Source organism: Prionailurus bengalensis, chromosome E2, assembly GCF_016509475.1.
Source record: "Prionailurus bengalensis isolate Pbe53 chromosome E2, Fcat_Pben_1.1_paternal_pri, whole genome shotgun sequence".
Classification (NCBI taxonomy): domain Eukaryota; kingdom Metazoa; phylum Chordata; class Mammalia; order Carnivora; family Felidae; genus Prionailurus; species Prionailurus bengalensis.
Window position 1 is genome coordinate 29,470,731 of NC_057352.1, and position 16,237 is coordinate 29,486,967.

Genomic DNA, 16,237 nt, shown 5'->3' on the forward strand with positions numbered 1-16,237 from the left:
AATCAACATACTTGAAATAAACCTGAAGTCTAAATGGGCCACATGTCCCAGTTAACATAACCACTTTTTATTTCCTTTCATTTTTCCTGGGGTTTTTTTCGGGGGGGGGGGGGAGGGAGTGGGGGGTGTGTGTGAGCCGTGTGCCCAAACAAGCCATAGAGAACTGGGAAAATACTGAGATCCTCCAAATGAAAAAGAAAAAAGGAAAAAAAGAAAAAAAGAAAGGAAAAGAAAAAAAATCCACAGGCCATGCAAACCTGTTACTGTGACGCCTTTTACAATTCCTTATTTAGAGAGAGAGAGAGAGAGAGAGAGAGAGAGATACACACTCACATACACTACTTACTAGTGCCTGGGGAAATGTTAAAATACATTTCGGGCCCTGGCTACATAGAAATGCACTCTAAAAACACAGACACAGTATTTTGTTTTATCTGTTGCAAAAAAAAATGTATTTGATTACTTGAGTAAAATTACAGTATCTCTGTTGTTAGTAAGTATTAAATGTTAAAGAAATTGGACCCCCCCTTTCCTTTCAACTTTCCAAGAAAGTGCATGTAACAGTCCAATTTTTTCCTTCCATACCTAATACAAAATAAACGAACACTATACCTGCTCTCTTGATCAAGAAGAAGCATTTGCTCTTGTAAGGAACGTATGTACATTTTAATGAAAGTGATATTTCTTATTGTATATACAAGAGCATCTACATTTTCTCCACTGAAGGTTGTTCAAGATGCTATACTTAGCAGCATTGTGAAATTCCAGCACAAATTTTCTATTGTGAATATACCTACAAGGCAAAATGTTACGTCTCAGTTTCAACTACCAAAACAACACTTGTATTTTCTCTAAAGAATTCTGCGTGCTTATTACTGTACAGAAGCTTATCAACATTGAGGACGACTCAAGTAAAAAGCACAATACAAATCGCAGTTCAAAACGGAAATGGTTAAATCTACCAAAAAAAAAAAAAAAAGCAGGTTGAATTTTAGAGTAAAAAAAAAAAAAAAAACCCAAAAAACCAAAAAAAAAACCATAAAATGAAACAAAAAAACCCCAAACCTTTCAAAGAACCACATTGATCAGTCTGTACTTCCAGTCCTTTGCTTAAATTTGTTTAGAAAGATTAGACAATGTGTTTGCTGATAAAATTTCCCAGCAGGATCAAAGTGTACATTTATATACAGACTTTATTAGAGATCTAATGCATCACTGAGGCATTGCATTAACACCAGATTCATATTAAACCGGATATAGAAAATAAGTTAATGCCAGATTAAGACCGCCTAGCAGGGCAACTTGTGATTGCCATAAATGTTACAGCGCTCTAGTCAATTAGTATTTAGTCCAAAATACAGAAGACCAAAGTTAACGCTTGCATTCTGTTTGCAAAGCAAGGTTATATCACTAATAAATAAGCTTTCTTATAACTCTAGAAGTTGAACAAAGTACAAAAGAATGTCTTCATCATGTTGTAGTTCATAGATCTGGGGGAACCAGGAGGGAAGGGGTGGGGGGGGGGGAGGAGGCAACAGTGGGTCTCCTTCTGGAAGGGGGTTGTTATTTCTCCAGCCAGCCAGGGTTGCTTTAACTTGTGACAATCTCTTTGCTGTCCTCCACGAAGCGGGTGAAACGGAAGTTGGTTCCGTTCTCACTGCTGGCCATCTTCTCCAGGCCGGCCAGTGGAGCGCTGGGCTCTGAGTTCTGGAGCTTCTCCAGATTTCCCGTCAGCCCACTAATAGGTGAGCTGCTCCCGCTGCCGAGGCTTCCAGGAATTGGAGGGATGCCGCCATTCTGAATGACGGAGATCTCATTGGCCTTCATCGCCAGCCCGTTGGAGAGTGCCGCTGCATACTGATTCCAGAAGCTGGAAGGATCCCCGCTTCCTGACCTTGCCGCCAAATCCTTCTGGAACATTTCTGGGAACTTGACAGGATTGCCTCCTAGAAATGTCATGGGGCCATCCACAGAGAGCCGCCGACCCCGTCGTGCAGGCGTGCTATTCCACATGTGAGTGCCCATGTGTACCTGAGAGGAGGGCAAAGGGGCGGGGGTGGGAAGGGGGCAAAGAAAAAAAAAAAAGGGAGAGAGAGAGAGAGAGAGAGAGAGAGAGAGAGAGGAAGGGAGAAGCTTAATAGTTGAATCTGTCTCCGCTCATATCCCAACACCAGACAAAGCAAGTGGCCTACATGTCTATTCTCATTAAGCGCCAGATAGTGGAGAAGGTAACGGGAGCTGTCCACTCCGGCCGCCTCCTAATAACGCGCTCGCTTCTCCCCAGCCCTGGGCCGCCTTCCCTCTTCCTGGGCAAAGATGCCGGCCTTACTTACTCTTTTTTTATTACCCGTATTTAGTTTATAATGGCCTCCAGCAGGCCAGGCTGTCGCAGATAGATCCTTTCAGGGTTAGAATTGTTATGTCCACTCTCATTGCAATGGTAAGTATTGTATCTGACACCCTTTACCCTATAAACGTCCTCTGCAGATGGGAAGAAAGTACCCCTCGCAGATTGCCCATCGCAGGGCCCGTGCGCGGCGAGAAAGAGCCAGAAAGTAATTATTCATCTCACATTACTGGCAGCGATCTCTAGAGAGATACTCTGTCAACAAAAAATGTACACAGTGAGAGCACTCAACTGTTGCTCTAGAACCTAAGCATATTTGCTTTATTTCCAACACATATCGGGAGGAAATGTATAATCAATTATCATAATACCCATTTAGCCGAGCAGTGACGTGATGGTTTTTAGGAGAGCAAGCCACGCTGGGCTGCATACTTGTGAAAAACAGATGCATCCGCCGAGGAGGACTGTAATTATTAAGTGATACGGGCTGCTCGCAGGCCACGTGGAGGTCTTTAATCAATACCCCATGGCAACGCCGGGCTGTCGCACTCGGTAGGTGAGGCAATTCATTTGGTGCACTTAGCGAGACAGCAAGAGATGGGCAGCTGCTTCGCTGGGGCACCAAATTATTCAATGTGCTCTCACGTCCAGCAGGCTGCGGCCCGCCCCGAGACACCTGCCCCGACCCTGACCCGCGCGGGCGCCTGGCCGCGGTGGGCCACGTGCGGCAGGTGCCCCGGCGAGAACGCCCTCTCCCTGCGTGGTTATCGGGGCTGCTGGCTGGCTGGGCGGGTGGGGGCGGGGGGGGGGGTGTGAGGGACAGACAGAGTGAGGTACCTTCAGATTGCCTTTTGTCGTGAAAGCTCTCCCACAAATAGTGCAAGCAAAGGGTTTCTCTCCAGTGTGAGTTCGCTCGTGAATCTGCAGGGCACTCGACGAGGAGAAGGTCTTGCCACACGTGTTACAGTAATGCTGTTTGGGGGTTCTCCTGGGCAGAGCCGGGAGCAGAACTGGGGACGTGGCAGAGGAGGACAGAGGCCCAGAGGGGACGTGACCGGTGGAGGTGTCCTTGCTGTCCTGAGGCGTGACGTGCACGAAGCCGTTGACCTCTGTCTTGATGAGAGATGACAACGAGCTGGCGGGGATCGCCGCCGAGTTCTGATTGGGGCCGAGGTTGGGGCTGGGCTCAAAGAGCTGTGATGGTAGGTCCCGCATCTGATGTGTCAACATGTGCTGCTTCAAATTACCCTTTGTGGAAAAGCCGCGATTGCAAACCGTGCAAATAAATGGTCTCTCTTTGGTATGACTTCTGTAGTGAATGTCCAAGGCACTCTGACAAGCAAAGGTTTTGCCACAAATGTCGCAAGCAGTATTTTTAAATTTACCCCGGTCTCTGAAAGGGAAGAGGATCCCCAAAGAATCTTCCTTGATGATTTTCTCTGCGTGGCTGGACGTCAAATCCAGAGCCCCACCGTTCACCGGGGTGGGGGACGGGCCGTTGGCGAACTCGCTCGGGACTGCCCTCTGGGGCTTCTCCTCCGTGCCGGGGGACTTGCGGAGCTCCTGGGTGCTGTTGGACGGGGACAGAGCCTGCATGGAAGAGGTAGACTCTGAGATGGCCGGGCTGCCTGCACTCTGGCTCTCCATGTCGCCGCCCACCGAGGACGAATCGTTGGTCAGGACGTCCCCCTCAACGGAGCCGTTCTCCATGGACTTCAGGCTGGCCTGCAGCTGCTCCGCCAGGCCGGCGCTGATCATCTTCATCTGATTTTCCAAAGCAGCGATGCTTGACATCTCTAGGGGCAAAGGCGAAGAAGATAAGCTGTCCTGGGACGCGTCCGCGGACTTGGGCGTATCGGGGATGCTGCCCTCAGGACAGTCCTCCATGTTTTCGTCGGAGAAGGTGTCCAGGTCATCGAAATTCTTCTCGTCGAAGGAGCCCGTGTCGGACTCCATGGACTCGGGGTAGCTGTCGGGGACTGGGGTGTTGGGGATCTGACCTCCCATGTGCATTCGGATGTGCTGCTGCAGGACCACGGCGTTCGTGAACTTCTTCTGGCAGATGGGGCAGGAATGCTGGACTCTGAGCGGGGGCATAGCACGGTGGACGCTATAGTGGGTTTTGAGGTTCCCTTTCGTGGTGAAAGCCCGGCCGCAGATCTTACACTTAAAGGGCCTCTCCCCGGTGTGCGTCCGGTAATGCATCTTTAGGGCGCTCTGACAGCTGAGGACCCGGTGGCAGATGATACACTCGTTGGGGTCAGTGGCCTTCTTGTCAATGTTCTCTACCAACTGCTGAAGCTTGGAGGTCTCTGATGCCTGGGCCGAGTCCAAGAGCCCCCCGAAAGGAAACTTGGCCTTGAACTGCTCAGACATGAGCGGCAACAAGGGGTTGGTGAAAGCGGTGGCCCTCCCGGGGCCACCGTCGGCCGTCGCCACCGCCGGGGAGCTCAGAGAGCTGCCGCTGGCTGCCGGGGCAGAGCTGGGGGCCACGGTGCCGTCCTCGCTTTTGCCACCGGAGGGTAGCGCGGGGGGCCCTTCGGCCTCCTCTGCGAGCCCGCCCGGGTTTCGCGTGGCCGCCTCGGGGGCCCCGGAGTCACTTTTGACTGAGCCCGGGGGGCTGCTGGCAGAATGGCTGATGGGGATCGGGGCTGGCTCTTCGGTCTTGATGAAGGGTGCGAGGCTCGGGAGGGTCGGGGGCAACGGCAGGCCGACCGAAGTGGTCAGAGTGGGCAGGACCGGCTTGGTGTCTAGCCAGCTGGTGACCGGCTTCTCCGGAGGGACGGACATGCCGTACGGGATGCCGGTGCTCGTGGGGATATTGTCCAGATGCTCAGGCACGGGATAGGGGTTCATCTGGATATGAGGGTATTTCTCTTTGTGGCGCTGGAAGTGGACTTTGAGGTTCCCCTTGGTGGAGAACCTGTTCCCACAGATGTTGCACTTGAACGGCCTCTCGCCGGTGTGGGAGCGCAGGTGGATCTGCAAGGCACTGTCGCTCCCGAAGACCTTCGCGCAGAACCTGCACTTGTGTTTGAAGAACGCCTCATCCGAAGCGCTTTTCGCTTCGAAGGCGGTGACATTTGGTGGCTTGCTTTTTCTTTGCTGGGCCAAGGCGGACAAGGGGTTTAAGTCCTCCGCAGTTGTTCCGATGTGGGGCAAAGGGCTGGGGAAAACCGAGTTAGCGGGGGCCGGCTGAGGTAGAAGTGCACTGGACGCAGGATTTAACAAACTGCTTATTGCAAAAGCTGGTGACGACGCCGCCGAGGCTGCGGGGTGGCTGGCGTGGGAGGCGCCGGCGCTCGAAGCCGCTTTTTCCGAGGACGGGGTGGTCACCGCTGCCGCCAAGATGTTAATGCTGGGGGAAGCGCCGCTGTTGGGTGGGAGGGTGTGGCCAGAAGTGCTCTGAGGTAGCTGGAGGGGGGGCAGCTGTTTCACACCGCTGATGTTGGCAGACTGGCTGGCGAGGCTCTGTGCCAATCCAGCTGCCGCCGCCAGCTGCTGAGATAAATGGGAGCTTAGTGTGGACAAGGGGTTGGCAGATGTTCGTAAAGTACCTTGAGAAGGACTCGAAGATGTTGGCAAGTCTGCGTTCTGAGAAGCCAACAGCAATATTTGGTGACGGATCTGCTCGATCAGTTGCAGCTGGTGGATCTGCTGTTGCTGCAGGGCGAGGAGCTGCTCCATGAGGGCCGGGACGGCCGGCTTGCCTCCGGAGGCCCCGCCGCACCTCGCCTCCTGCGAGAACTGGGCCACCGCCACCTTGGTGCTCTGCAGGTTCTCGATGATGACGTTGCTGTTGATCACGGAGAAGTTGCCCAGTGTCGTCAGGTCCCCGAGTTGAGGTAGAGAGGTTGTGATCGCTGAGGTACCTGTGGAGGGGCCGCCGCTGCAGCCTGGGGTGACCCCGCTCCCGCCCCCCCCCAGGGCGCCACCGCCACCTCTGTTAGCCGCCACCGGGGCCTCCACCTCCATGGACTCTTCCCTGTCGCGTCCGCCGTGTTCCGGAAGGTCGCCGCCGTCGGCCTGATCCGTTTTGTTCACGGTGTCATTCATTTGTTCGTCGGGGTTATCGGGAGGGGGACTGGGAGTGAAGGTGTCGGGCGGGGTGGCCGGGCTCTCATTGACGATGAGAACTAATTGATTTTTAGTGCAGTTCTTCTTGTGGAGGAGAAGATCCGATAACTCAAAGAACTCAGCACAGCACCGGCCACACACGTGGGCGTCCTTGCTCTTGGTGGTGCGATTTGGTTGACCTTTCTCTGCGTCTCCTGCAAACATCAAAAGGGGCAGGGTTAGAAAGGGGGCCGGGCCACACAGGGTCACCCGCGCCTTCGCAACCAGAGGGAGGTTGATCCATTGTTTTCTGTCTTCCAAACTCAACACTCTTGCCCCTGGAAAAGCAGTCGATACTACCCAAGAACGTTCATAATTAAATCTTAGGGGTGTGGAGGAATCCCTATCCATCCGGCATCTCAGATAGCCACGGTCTTCAGATAATCCATCAAAATATAAAATACTGCGAACTGAAGACATCAGTGCATAATGCAATTCCATAGGCCACTATTGATTTCCAATATTTTATACACCTTATTGTCTACTCATCCAGAGAGGGCCCAGCAACCATTCTGAGGACTTATTAGGCTCTTGAGTTTCTGTCAACCTTATTCATTTTCAACTGATTCAGAGATATCTGTGACAGTTTGTTCTGTCACTAAACTAATTTGTAGTCATTCAGATTCCAATCAGTTGTTGACAAGGGACGGGAGAGAAATGCGGATCACCAAGCTGAGGACTGACAACTTAAAAATCACCTCCAGCCCCTACCTAGAACCTGAGCCGAGGCCTACCCGTGACAAACACGCTTTAGCCACACCAGTAACAAATCCTCCAGGCTGCTCAAGACTCAGTTGAATACAAACAAGAAAGCAGCGCGCACGCATGCGCACACACGCGCGCACACACACACGCGCGCACACACACACGCGCGCACACACACACGCGCGCGCACACACACACACACACACACACAACGAAGAGAAACACAGTGATCATAATCCGTTACAAGGCCTGCCTGGCACCTATATATCACCCCGTGGCATGTTTATTTTTAAAATTAAAGAATGCAACCCTGGCTACCACTCCACCGTTCAACTTATATATGCCATTGTGCTCCAAATGGCAACGTTACGCCTCTAAATATTTCATCAAGAGTGCTCTCTGTATCTATAAAAAACTGGCAGAAGATTTACATTTCTGATTCAACATCAACTTATAGAAGGATGTGCAGTTAAGGGGAAGGGAGGAAATAATTCTTGGTTTCGAGTTCGCAAATGCTGTGCCATTCTCCTTGTCTGAATGCCTTTAAAAACAGTCGGCTATTCGGTGTTATCAATTGTTTAACAGATTGTCCTGAACCTTTCATTATAAAAATCCCTTTATTTCATGTTTGTTTCCACTGGTTGCTCAGATTTCTTCTCACTAAGATCCATTTGTAAATTAAACATAAAAATCTCCAACGGCAAGCTAACATCCTATTCAAAGACAGGATGGAGCCTTATTGTTTGCCCAGCATGGGGAACACCAACTTCTGTTGTACAAATGGTGTGTGGTCATCTCCGAAGGCTGTGAAAAAAAAAAAAAAAAACTGTTTAATTCAAGGATTACCTCCCTGCATGCTTTTCTGCAGAACTGAATCAGATAATAGTTAGTTTCCATGACTTCCAAATTGAATCTCCCAAGAAAACTTGCAAGGGGGGAAAGAAAAAAACTAATTGCAAATATGAATAAATACCAACTCAAAATGTTGCTTCTTCGGTAAACGTCAGAGGCAGCTCCTAAGGGTCAGCCATTTGCCTCTTTGTAGTAAACATCCTAAAAAGCTTCAGTAGTTTTGCATTCCGGAAAATACAATTAATACCTAAATACTAACTTCTGGAAATTCCTTTAACTCTACTGGCCTTGCGTGGTGCCCGAGTTGATGAGGAACCCGGGTGAAGTATGCCAAATGCAGGCACACTTTATTCACTGTGAGTGTTATCTGAGTAGCTAAGTTATACTCAACAAGCTAGCTTTTCTAATAACACCCATCTTTTAATCTCCACAAGGGTACGCAGCAAAATGCACTAACAATACCAAACAAATCTTGGCTGTGGCAGAAAATACCAATAATGATTCAGTTTTAATTTAATGTTTAATCATCTTAATTGGCACCGGGTTCCTGTGCACATTCAAGGTGCTGTTTTAAGCACTTTCTGTGTCTCTCCCTGCCTTAAAATAATGTAAACAAAATATTAAAGGAAATTCGCTGCAGTTACGTCGCTTAACTTGGGACAAAAATAATGTGACAAAAATTCTGTTTAAAGCTTCTTATTTTGACAACCAATTTTAAATGATGCATCCATTTCAGATGCTTATTTTAATCTAGGAAATGCAATTCCTAATATATTCAACAGAAATGTTATTTCTTTCTCTTTGCACATTTCCATATGTAATGGTTATGTTTCCATGTACTTTTACAGCCAATTATGAAGGAACAAAAGCTATTCTGTTTGTTCACACATTTTCAACAAAATGCATTAAAACTATTATGTCAGCATGTTCTATTAAGCTCTGCATTCAGTGGAAAATACTTTTCAAGCAGCTCACATTTATCAAAACATAAAGCCACTTTAAAACACAGTTTTGCTTGGTCAGCTGGGCTTAGACAAATAATGACAGATTCAGGACTAAATAGCTAGCAAGGGAAATCAGAAAACTGACTTCATCAATTGTACACATTACAACGTAGTTGCCTTCAAATATTTAGCACATCTGTGTTCACGATTAAAGGGCATTTTAATTCTTTATAACTTGCAAACATCTGATATTCTCATAATATATAGACAAAATGAAAAGAAGCTTACTTTACAGGATTTCGCTGATTATTACTTTCCTGGGCTTGAATCCTACATTTGGGCTGCTTCAAGACTCACTTGAGAATTTTCAAGTTTTTCCAACCTGAACATTTTTGTATTTCGGGCCGTGCTAACTGGATGGAAAATAGAGGTGCTTAAAAATATGCCTGCTTGCTTCGAAGAAAGACGGTGTTAAAAAGCTGCCTATGTTTCAGCTTGGATTTTCACAACATTTTAATAAGCTGACATGTGATTCCACTGCCGAGTCAACTAATTTAATTTCTGGATGTTTATGAACACCAAAAAAAAAAAAAAATTCTGGTATCTATTTTGATTTATTTCAAAAGCAGGTGTCGCTGTACTGTAATAGCTCTTAACTTTAAATGTATCTGCATTCTGAACTGAACTCCAACAAAGACGCTCAACAGCAACAAAGACAAAACATGAGGACTAGTTTGAATCTTTAACTACCAAAGGGAGTATTTTAAGTTGTAAGACACACACATACACACACACACACACACAAATGTGTTCCAATTCATTTTTCTGACCGGCTGCTATCTTGTTTCTCAATAATCTGTTACACAGGATTGCAACTGGTGATCCCATTATAGTAAATACAGTTGCCTTGTTCCCTGTGCTATGGTGAAAATAACATTCCAGTTCCTTCTCTATGGGTTTTGCATCCAAATTAATTTTATGATCCCAGTCACAAAGGAAAAATTTAAGAAGTAGTAGTTTTCTGAGTATGCACACACACAAAGATCTCTGGCATTTTCCTGGGATTTTTTTTTTTTTTAGAGGATAAGGGGGTGAACTTGTAGCTCCATTCAGTTTATGCTAAAACCCCGGATGTTTCAGTTCTCGTACTATTTAGGTACTTGACCCCCAATTCAAATTTGTCAGTTTTTCATCATCTCAACCAAACATTGCAGAACAGGAGGCAGAAAATGGAAGTGTTCCAGTGTATCTGTCTACTGTGAAAACAAAAATAAAACTATGCCCCACACGGCAAGGTTTAGCCAAGCCAGGAAAAAAACAAAACAAAACAAAACAAAACAACCCTATTCTACCACATTTAGCTTTCTTTTTTGGAGCTCTTCAGAAAGATCCTTCCCTTTACTTTCCACTACCTGAAGATCACATTAACGTTTTTAATGGAACCCCTCGTGATTGGGATTGTGGAGCCTATAATTTTAACAGGCTGTTCTTTCCCGGAGACCCATTTGGAGAGGCCATCAGCACCGTTTCTGACTGATTGGTCTTTCACCTTTTTATTATCATCATTATTGTTCTGCACCGATCTGGGACAAGCCTCCACCTGAATGTCCAGCTCAAGATGCCACAGAGATTTTAAACACTGCCACATATGCTCTGTATATTCTCCGTAATGTCTGAAGTTTCCTCTGTGTGATATGCAACCAAATGACACATTTACTGGCCCGCTTCAATTCCCTCCGTGTTCTGGCCGGGATTAGTGGATCCTTGAGTGGAAGACTACAAGCGAAGGCTCTGGAAAAAATAACAACACGGTCCAGACACGCCTTTTTAAACAGTGATACAAGCCCACCTAACGTACACAATCTGTGTTGGGGGAAAATGTCTTCCCCTCGGATGAATCAAACTGAACGCTAGATGGGGTTCCAGTTGCAAGGGTTTTTGTTCAAAAACTTCTTTGTGGCTTTCCTATTCCAGTGACGCGTAAAAAGAGAGACTCCTTAAGGCGAGATCTCAACTTTGACTACATAAACATTGGCAAAGGCACAAGAAACTAAATCCCTGTTGTTTGAGGGTAAAGCTGAGCTATGGGAACTACCTGTCAATCTTCCCCTTTGGGGGTCTGGCATCTGAGGGTGACAGGGGAATAAGGTTAGGAAAAGACACCAAGCTGATAAGGTGAAACTAAAATAAACTGCTAACTTCCTGCTAAGTGACCAGGAAGACTGAATTTGGGGGTCACTGGGAAGATACTGAAGGACATATTATGATCTGGACCTTGTCACCTCTGCATGGGAGGAGGCTAGCAAAGGTTAAAACAGCTCGACACATTAGCTTTTGTAAAGCCTGGCACACACACTTTTTTTCTGCCGGGGGAGGGGTGCTGGGGCTTAGGATAATTTACCATCTTTGCTAAACTGCTAAATCACTGCGGCTTTGGTAATCGAAGAATATTTTGGACGACGTGGCTGGCTGTACCAGGACAGGTCTCAGAAACACCGAATTAAGACCGCACGAGGACTTTGTTCCGGTTATGAGCTTGGCTTTTAACCATTTCAACAAACTTAGCAAACTGCGAGTCGGGGCGGATCTCTCGCACTCGCACTGAGATCCCCACATGAGAGATGTGGGTCTCTGCCTTCTAAAGGGCTCTGGGTGGAGATGAACTGCTACCTGCAAACGCAGAAGTGAAATAAAGTCCCCAAAGAATAACCTACAAATTGGCACTTGCACCTATAAACCATAGGAGAAACTTGATGTACAAGAAACCATGAGCTGTTCACTATCACAGATTTACTTTTGCATCCAGTCTCTCGTGCCCCACTACACTTTGCTTGTTGTGTGTGGTTTTGCCATTTTTAGAAAGTATCTGCGGCCCGAAGCAAATCCCCCCAAAACTGCATTTTCTCACCCAGAATCTTCCATTATGCCACAAACTTAAAATAGGCCTGATTACCCATGAATTCTTTCCAACTGCCTTATCTTGCAGGTGTCGGTTTTTTCAAAAAAAAGCAATTAATTATAGTTCTCTGTAACCTTTTGGGCCCAGAAATCAATGTGTTGCCATTAAGCTGCTCACAATGAGTAAATTACTTTGGTAAATAATAGAATTTCATTATTAATATAAATAAGAGGAATGTTTATGATACTTTATATGAGTCAGTGTTTTATCTCCAGTTCGTGAGGTTTTTATCTTTCTTCCAATATTCTCTTTTCCTTGAAAAAGCGGAGTGCCACAATACTTTAATAAATGAATGGAGTCTGAATGGGGCCATCCCTGCAGTTACTTGAATCTCAGAACCACCACCCAAGGAAGAAAACCCCAAAACACACACACACACACACACACACACCCTCTGAAACCCAGAGCTTAGTAAAGAACCCACATAGAAATCATTAGATTCTAACAGTCCCCTTCCTCAAGAATGATTTATCTCAGTACATAATTTTTCCAGTGGCAGTCACCTTTCTACAAATGATTCCAGGCTCGCTGAATATTATTTAAAAGACAAGTTAATATGTGCCATAATCCTGGTTTCATAAGACATAGAAAAATTCCCAACTTTAATGTAGGGTGTCTGTGGCATTACAGCTGCACCCAAGTAGAATTAACACATGAACATTGGAAGACTGACCAAGTAATCTTGTTTTCTTGAACTTGTTCTGATGGAGTTATCCGTGTGGCTGTTGGGCATGGCTATGGCTTTCTTTGTATGCGCGTGCACACACATGCGCGCGCACACACACACACACACACACACACACACACACTCGTGCTTGAGTGAGGCACTGTCTTCTAAAAATTTAGGAACCTGTATACATGTGACAAGAGAAACCCCCAAACAAAACCAAAAACCAAAACAAACCAAACACAACACTCCAACCCCATCAACTCTTTCAAGTGTGTGTTATGTGTGGGGACATGAACAGACACTGCTGAATTCCTTGTGGGAAAGATGGTGACTTTTGAAAGGGAACTCCCAGAGATGTCATCTACTCTGAAGTCCGTTTATCTCTCAACTGCACCCAAATAAAAAGATGGGGAGTGTGCAAGGCCCTCCTGTAAGTCAGACGCTGAGAAGGATTAGTTGTGTACTAATATTCTTACAACACACTAAATCCTGTAACCCTATTACAAAATCTACCCTCTAGGCAGCTTCCCCCAAACTTATTGTTCAACCATGTAAAAACAGTCATAACCTAAAACCATTACCACCGAAGAAAAAAGGGGTGGGGGGTGGAGAGAGGTGAGAAAGAGGGGAGAGCGGCTCTGGACACAGTGCCCCTAACACTTTACTGCTTCTTAGGACAATGAATCAGCTTTAGGGGAGAAAAAAAAAAAGGAAGAAAAAGGAAAGAGATGGAGGGAGGAAGAAAGAATGAGGAAAAAAAGAAAAGGAAACTTGATTCAGTTACTTAATTAACTTACCTCAAAGCTCAAAGAAACTAAAAAAAAAAAAAGTCTAATAAATAATAATGGTAAGAGGTAGTGAACTCCTTTTATGCCATCGCTTTATGAGAAGCCTTAACTATTAAAAATTCCGGATTCAGAAGGCGACAGGCGAAAAGGCAAAGATGTACCAGACATCATTTCTTCCCCAAGCCCGAAGCCCCGAGTCTTTGGCTCCCTTTTTGAAAATGTGTGAAATCGGTACAAATTTACAAAACAAAACACAAAACAAAACCAAACCCGAAAAAACGCTTTCTTCTCCTCCCGTTTGGTTTTTCCTACAAATATTGGGAACTTGAACAGTATTCCGGGGCGGAAGGGCTCACCAGAAACTTTAGGAAAGGTGGGTGTGGGGGCGAGAAGAAGAAACCAGCCGAGAAAACCGGGGAAAATATTCGGAGCTGTTGCTGCGGCCTTGGGTAAATTTCACCCCGATCTACCTCGCATCCCCGGTTTGGCCTCGGGTGGAAAGCGGGGTTCGGGGGCTCAGCTCAGCGGACTAAAATCGCAGAGACTCGGGTAAGGCTTGAAGCTGCGGAAAGTACTGGGGTTGAGGGGTGCAAATATTTGTAAAGCCATTTTCTTAACGGGTCGCGGTTCTCCCCAATTTCTCACAGGGACCCCTATGCCAGCAGTCTCCTTTCCCGACAGCCGGGGTGCCGGGAGTGGGAGTCCCGGCGACTTTGCCTCGGCTCTGCGCGGGTCCCCAAGCCCCAGCTCTGCTGAGAAGCAGGCCTCTGGGGAAGGAGCCCGGGGACCGCGGGGCCCGGGCGGCCGCAGAGTTTAGTGGACAGAGGTGCCGATCCCAGGCCACACTTATGAGCCCTGTCGGGTCCAGTTCCCTCCTCCATACCCCAAAAAGCGGCCCGGGACTTGAGCATTCCGAGTGGCATCCGGAGCCGCGGAGCCCCCGCCGGGGTTGCCCTCGTCCTCCCGCGGCCGAGAGGCGAGCATCGTGCAGGGGACCGAACCGGGCGCCGCTCCTTCGCCTGCGGCGCTGGGCCTGGGAACTCGGAGGCCCCTAAAGTGAACCCCTCTCAGGGACAAGGAGGGACTCGAGGTGTCCTCCCTCCGTACCCTAAATCCCCTGCCGGGATCTCTCCTACTCTCGGCCTCAGCGCTCTCACACAAACTTTGTTCTAGACTTGTTCATTCCCTTCGGGACCCCGCAGTTGTCGCCTCCACCCGAGAAAGCCAATGCCTCTGTTTCGGGGGGGAGGGGGTGTTCTCCTCTGGCCGGAGAGCCCCCCCCCCCACCAGCCCTGGAAAAAGACCCTTACGATTCCTGGAAGCACGGGGTACCACGATCCTCTGCGGGAGCACACCCAATCTAGAGATTTCTTCGGGGCTGGGCAGGGGGTGCATGTACTGGGAGAAAAGACGCCGGGATAAACTTGGGTAGCCGGCCCCCAACACTGTCCCCCGTCCGCCTGCACTGTGTCTCGGAAGGAACCAGCAGCAAAGAGCACCCTCCACCCCTGCCGCGACCCCAGCAGGTCGGGCACGGGCGCCCCGACACAGGTCCCCGTCTTCTGGTAGCTCTGAGCCCCTAAAGTCACCCCATTCCGCCGCGCCGGCCCAGGTGGAGTGTGAGCGCTTTGGGGGGGGCGCGGCACAAGGGGGCTCCCCCACGCTGGGAGTTCAGCCCGGAGCACCAAGTAAACTTCCTTCCCGCGGGGCGGCAGGGCCGGCGCGGCGGAGGCCTGCCCGGGGGCCCCGGGCGCAGCGCGGGGAGCGCAAGGGGCCCCGCGCGGCCGACCTCCGCCCGCCCCGCGTCCAGCCGGCTCCCCGGGCCCCGGCCGCGGCTCCCCGGAAAAGCCGGGCCGGAGGAGCCAGGCCGGCCTGGCCGAGCTCCTCCCCACCCCCCACCCCCTACCCGGGAAGACCCAACAACTCCGGAAAGATCCTGCCGGGAGAAGTGTTTGCTCTCCCCGAGCCAGGGAGGGAAGCCCGGCGCAGGCAAATTGGAAATTTAAAAAGAAATTAAAAAAAAAAAAAAAAAAAGAAAGAAGGAAGGAAAGAAAGAAATACGCTGAGTGGGAAAGGCGAACAGGGACCCGGCGGCGGCGGCGGTGGCGGCGGCGGGGCGGTGGGCGCGGAAACCAGCCGCGTGTGCGTGGGTCCGAGTGTGCGTGAGTGTGAGTGCGAGTGCGTGTGTGTGCGTGTGTGTGTCCGCGGCGCGGGCCGGAGCACTCACCATCTCGCCGGGGGAGCGAGGCCACTTCGGGGTCGGATTGGAAATGTTGAGGCTTCGCTTGCTTCCTCCGCGACATGCTGGCTCAAACATCAGCTGGGGCAGAATAAAAAATTACTAAAAAAAAATCTTCTCAAAATTACGGAAATCGAGCGGCGGCGGCGGCGGCGGCTCCCCCCGCCCGCCGGCCCGCCCGCCCCCTCCCCGGCTCCCCGGCCCCGGGCGCAGCGCGCATGTGTCCTGCTATAATTATGATTATCAATAATGCATTGCGATTAATCATAGAGGGGCTCTTTGAAAGGCGATTGGCACCGGGCCAGCGCTATTCAAACCCGCTCGCCTTAATCAATTAGTTCGTGATTTGCTGCAGACCCCTGTCTCTCCGCGCGCTGGCCCAATAAGCCGGCCGCGGGGCTGGCTCTGCGCGCCGCGCCGCCCGACACTGGGTTAACCCTCTTCGCGACCGCCCGGGACTCCGCGGCCCGGCCGCCGCGGGCCTGCCTCCTCGCCTCTGCGCGCCCGGCGCCCGGGCCCGCGCCCCCCCCCTCGGCCCCCCCCCATCCCGGGCTGGGCCAACCCGAATTAGCATGCCCTCCCCGGAATTAAGCCTCCCGGGTGGGGGGTGGGGCCGG

At 49.5% G+C, this 16,237-nt stretch overlaps 1 protein-coding gene across 1 annotated transcript; it reads right to left on the reverse strand.

Moving 5' to 3' along the window:
* Window positions 1-433: 433 nt before the first annotated feature.
* Window positions 434-15,797, reverse strand: SALL1 (spalt like transcription factor 1). The gene is made up of 3 exons (XM_043599192.1): window positions 15,609-15,797; window positions 3,185-6,618; window positions 434-2,031 (listed from the first exon to the last, which is right to left on the reverse strand). Exons 1-3 carry the CDS (start codon window positions 15,682-15,684, stop codon window positions 1,591-1,593), a joined length of 3,951 nt encoding a protein of 1,316 aa, XP_043455127.1. The 5' UTR covers window positions 15,685-15,797; the 3' UTR covers window positions 434-1,590.
* Between the last annotated feature and the right edge of the window lie 440 nt (window positions 15,798-16,237).

Excerpts from the sequence above, each read along its gene's own strand:
- SALL1 (XM_043599192.1), bottom strand. The coding sequence starts at position 15,684 with ATGTCGCGGAGGAAGCAAGCGAAGCCTCAACATTTCCAATCCGACCCC. Across the intron at positions 6,619-15,608 it reads CTCGCTCCCCCGGCGAGATG|GAGACGCAGAGAAAGGTCAA; the intron begins GTGAGTGCTCCG and ends TGATGTTTGCAG. Across the intron at positions 2,032-3,184 it reads CGACAAAAGGCAATCTGAAG|GTACACATGGGCACTCACAT; the intron begins GTACCTCACTCT and ends CCCTCCTCTCAG.